This window comes from Meleagris gallopavo, chromosome 15 (genome assembly GCF_000146605.3).
Source record: "Meleagris gallopavo isolate NT-WF06-2002-E0010 breed Aviagen turkey brand Nicholas breeding stock chromosome 15, Turkey_5.1, whole genome shotgun sequence".
NCBI classification, from domain to species: Eukaryota; Metazoa; Chordata; class Aves; order Galliformes; family Phasianidae; genus Meleagris; species Meleagris gallopavo.
Window position 1 is genome coordinate 451771 of NC_015025.2, and position 4500 is coordinate 456270.

The following is a 4500-nucleotide window of genomic DNA, read 5'->3' on the forward strand; positions in this document are numbered from 1 at the left end:
AATTTTGTCATGTTGGTGTGCTTGTTGCACCTGTTATGGTCTCTTTCATGCTGGCAGGGGAGGGATTCTTGGCTATTCCAGCAACCTGGAGTGGGAATGCTCTAAGCCAACACTTAGCAGCTCTTTAACAGCGATGTGGGTTATGTGACAAAGTGTCTCCTGTGCTGGTATAAGTTGTTTCAGGGTACCAAAGTTTGGCAAGTCTTGGTTCTTGGATTGCTTGGAAAATTATTGAATGCTTTCACACTGGGGAAACACATCATCTGGAGACAGTATTCAAAACTTTCAAAGTGTGATATCAGTATTTATACTGTAATAGTTGCAAGCTGGCTTGTGCAAAACATGGTTTAAATCAGTTGTGCACATCCCAAATTGCAAATCTTCAGAGATGTAAGATGCATATTTTCCCCGTGTTTTATATCTAATTTGACTCTGTTTAACCACTAAGGAATTGAAAAGTTACTGATTCGTCACTGGTGAAGGTAGCTAATCTATAAACCAGTAATTGTTTTCTTTCTCTACCACATGAAAATGTTTTTTGTACTATACCTCTGCTTTTCCCTTAATGCTGTTTTCACATTAGTGTAGGCAAATCTGGGCTCTGCATATGCTGCAGTGGCAATTGCAGTGGTGTTTAAAGATAAAATGAACTGAGCTTCAGTTCTTCACTGTGTTCCAGTCTGTGAGGGGCTGTGTGTAATAAAACCAGTGTGGAATAAACTGTGCAGCTGTACAATAACTTTATATCAGACATGCAAATGAATGAGATAAATAGCTGCTTATGGTGATTGATATTCTGTATTGCCCTTCAGATTTAGTCTAGTAGCCAAGAAACTGTCTAAAACAAATGACTTGTTACCAAAATTCGCCAAGTCTGTGTTTCTACTCTGTAGTGCTTTGGTACCATAGACGTGACATTATTTTTCAAGTATGCTTAAAAAATCGGAAATTTTATTTCATATTTGTATCTGGAGGTGTGCAGTTAAGAATACTAAATTAGAGGGAGATCAAGCTAATTTATACATATATATTTTTTTCTTGCTCTTAGAAATAATGCGTTGGAAGCAAGTCCAATTCATTTTCAGTGGAGTTGCATGTGCGAAGTAGAAAACTCTTCATGTGTAGATAACCTAAAGCCAAGACTGTGAGATAATACCTGCTTTCCATACTTGGGTGGGGGTTTGACCCCTGGCCTTGTCTTTAGTCCCCTTAGAGATTTTAATTTGTGTTTTATTCTTCAAAGGTATGAGTTGAGAGTTTTCAGTGGGTGTTTAAACTGCCAGTTGAAAATAGTTTTATTGCTACCTTATTACAGTTAAAAATGTTCAGGTAGTAGACAAGTGTTAACTGCTAGTGTTACATAGCTAATTTTCTGGCATGTTTGCAATGATTTTTAACTAATAGTGCATGTGGCTGAAATCTAAAATAGTGTCTTTGCATTTTTTTTGTGTGACTTTCATACTAACCTCACTGAATGAACGTGCACTGAAGGAATTGGTAAATTGTCCACTGCCGATGGTAAAGCCTTCGCAGATCCTGAGGTTCTCCGGAGACTGACGTCCTCTGTCAGCTGTGCACTGGATGAAGCTGCTGCTGCACTGACGCGGATGAGGGCAGAGAACAATCACAATGCAGGGCAGGTGGACAAGTATGTATTGATCTCTCCTTGGTTTCTGAATGCTAGAATGTAAGTTGATATTTCTCATTTCAAATTCAGTTTTTACAGTTAGTCCTCAATAACGTATATGCTGTACTAGCGGATAAACTGAAGGTTTAGCTACTGCCATATCAGGTTTTTAGCTTTAGAAGTGGAAGTCAAGTGTGATTTGGTTGATTAGAGGACGTGCTGCTATTCCTGTGTGCTAGGTGGTCAAATTCTTTATTTTGAAAAATTGGTTAGACTTATCCATGTAGAAGAGCTGGTGATAGTTCTCTGCTTACTGCTTTATGTTTTGGTGGAAACTAAGGAATCTAGTTCATAATATTATCTTCCAGCTTACACTTAAAGGGTAGCAGTTTGCCCAGCAATCTTGCTCAAGGAACTTGGGAGAAAAAGAAGCTATATACCTAGTAACTCTTCAGAGGCAATAATTAATGAGGACAAATGACTGTAGAAATGAGAATTTATCCTAAGTATCTGAAAGCTTTCCTCTCCATTTCAAAGTGCTGTTAGGGGTCCTGGAGTATTTTCTACTCTGACAAATGAATAGAAGTTGTTCTTAACAGTTTAGGATAATGTGCTTGCGTGTACAGCTGAACTTGAAATCTCGGATCAGAAATTCAAAGTATTTTTTCTGTAGATTTAGTTTTCAATTATTTTTGTCAAAATACTGAAGTTATACCGCAAATAGTAACAGTGGTAAGGAAGTTTGGCTTACAGCAATATTGAGCATTAGTGGTTACTGTGGATTATTCACTTTTTGGCTTTCTCTCTACTAGAAACTTACCTCTGTAGCCATGGTTTGCCACAGTCATAGCCTGTGATCTATCTGGCATTCCACCAAAGAGTGAATAAAACATCAATGAGTGTTTACCTCTGTGTTTTGCACACACTGCACATTACCTAGTTTTGAGCACTCTTCTCTGTATGTAGCTTATATGAGAGCTTGAATGAGTTAGCAAGTGTGAACATGAGGAAGGTCTTTATTTCCATTTCACCAGTGAAAATAACGTATATGTGAACTTTTCTCTTAAAAAAGCATCTGCAGGCTGTATTTTCTAGGACGATGTCTTGAGCCCTTAGGACTTCTTCCGCGCATAAGAAAACTACCCCTATTGCGGCTCTTTTGTGCTTATTCTGTGGTAAATGATTTTCCAGTCGCAGTTTGGCAGAAGCATGCTCGGATGGGGATGTAAATGCTGTCCGGAAGCTGCTGGATGAAGGAAGAAGTGTAAATGAACATACTGAAGAAGGGGAGAGTCTCCTTTGCTTGGCCTGTTCAGCTGGATATTATGAATTGGCACAAGTAAGTAAAAAATACAGTCACAACTAAACCTTTGTGAAACATTGTTAAAGGGGTTTCTTCAATATTTGAATGCCTTAACTATCATGATTGAAACAGTTTTTATAATCCAAAACGAGTAGTAGTTAATACCACTTAATGTGAGCACACAGGTATTGGTTGTCTTTTTAATATAAAATGCCATCAGCATTGAATTAATTTGGGTTAATATCTGGCTTTTATACATGGGTATTCAAGAGCAGAATTTGTCTTTTTGGCTTAAGTGACGATTCCCAGAAAGTGACCGGCTTCATGTTTATTGTGCTGACAGCTGTATGGGGGAAAACTGTTTACCTGTAAGTTTGACCTAATGTGGGCTGTAGTCATTAATACAAACTTACAGTATATCTGCTGTCATTTTGGCTATGAACTGCTTTATGACATTTGAAAATGTCAGTACTGTACTGAACTTAATGTTGATATTAACAGATATGAATAAATGTAGAAAATAAGTGTTACCTTAAGCAGAGTACAGGTGGGTAATTACATGTGGTCCTGAGAAGTACCATTGTGTTTCACTGCTATGGGTATTTTAATTTAAGGGGATGTCATGACTGACTGGGGAATCAGTGTCAAGCTCCACTGAACTAGAATCAAAATGTCAGTGCTAGAATTTATTCATTCTAATAGTGAACTTTTTTTCCTTAGGTGCTATTAGCAATGCATGCAAATGTTGAAGATCGAGGGAATAAAGGAGACATAACTCCCTTAATGGCAGCTGCTAGCGGAGGCTATGTAGATATTGTTAAACTTCTCCTTGTTCATTGTGCAGATGTCAATGCTCAGTCTTCAACAGGTAACAAACTGAAAAAATGAACAAAACTAGAGCATAATCCAGGTGTTTCTGTTCTGAACGTGTTTTTTGCTGGTATTTTAACTTGAAGTACGCACAGCAGGAATGACTAAGATATAGGCTAGATACATACTGGACTTGGTTAATAATGGCCAGATGAGGCTCTAATGATGGCTTTCAACATTAACTGTAACAGAAAGCACTGTTCCCTGGAGGTCTACTGTGGTATTAAATGACCAGAAAGATGCATCGAGTTCAGTTTTTCTCATTTGTACAATCCAGAGTTGTCTTCTTACTGGATATACCTGATCAAGACCAGTTATTTTGGTCTGTCGCATTTTACCAAAGTAGAACAGTTCTTTAAGAATTGAGTGTTGTCCACATTGCTGATGCTTGACCACAACCTGACTAACCTTGCTGAGAGTATTAACCTGCATTTTAATTTTTCTAAAATGGAATTAATTATTTTTAAGTAGGTAACATTCATTTTTTCTTGATATCTAGTTGTATTAAGTGGAACGTCTTAGAATTGTCAGTAAAATTTAAAATGTGAGCCAGCATTTTCAGAATCAGAGTTTTAAATTGTAATAGTTTATAGTTTATTCTTATCCACCCAGTAGAAGCTTTTTAAAGGATTGCTGGGTGCCATCTTAAAACAAACAAACAAAAAACCCCAAAAATAACACCAACACAAAAAGCAGAGCA

The 4500-nt window shown here is 37.4% G+C and overlaps 1 protein-coding gene across 1 annotated transcript; it reads left to right on the plus strand.

The window, feature by feature from the left end:
- The first annotated feature begins 1460 nt into the window (after positions 1 to 1460).
- LOC104913217 (ankyrin repeat and KH domain-containing protein 1-like) lies at positions 1461 to 3833 on the plus strand. The gene is made up of 3 exons (XM_010718818.3): positions 1461 to 1648; positions 2819 to 2966; positions 3651 to 3833. The coding sequence occupies exons 1-3, from the start codon at positions 1608 to 1610 to the stop codon at positions 3816 to 3818; spliced, it is 357 nt and encodes a 118-aa protein (XP_010717120.1). The 5' UTR covers positions 1461 to 1607; the 3' UTR covers positions 3819 to 3833.
- Positions 3834 to 4500: the final 667 nt, after the last annotated feature.

Bases quoted from the DNA above. Each gene is read 5' to 3' on its own strand.
- LOC104913217 (XM_010718818.3), top strand. From the start codon at position 1,608: ATGAGGGCAGAGAACAATCACAATGCAGGGCAGGTGGACAA. The intron at 1,649-2,818 runs GTATGTATTGAT...ATGATTTTCCAG, and splicing joins AATGCAGGGCAGGTGGACAA to TCGCAGTTTGGCAGAAGCAT. The intron at 2,967-3,650 runs GTAAGTAAAAAA...TTTTTTCCTTAG, and splicing joins GATATTATGAATTGGCACAA to GTGCTATTAGCAATGCATGC.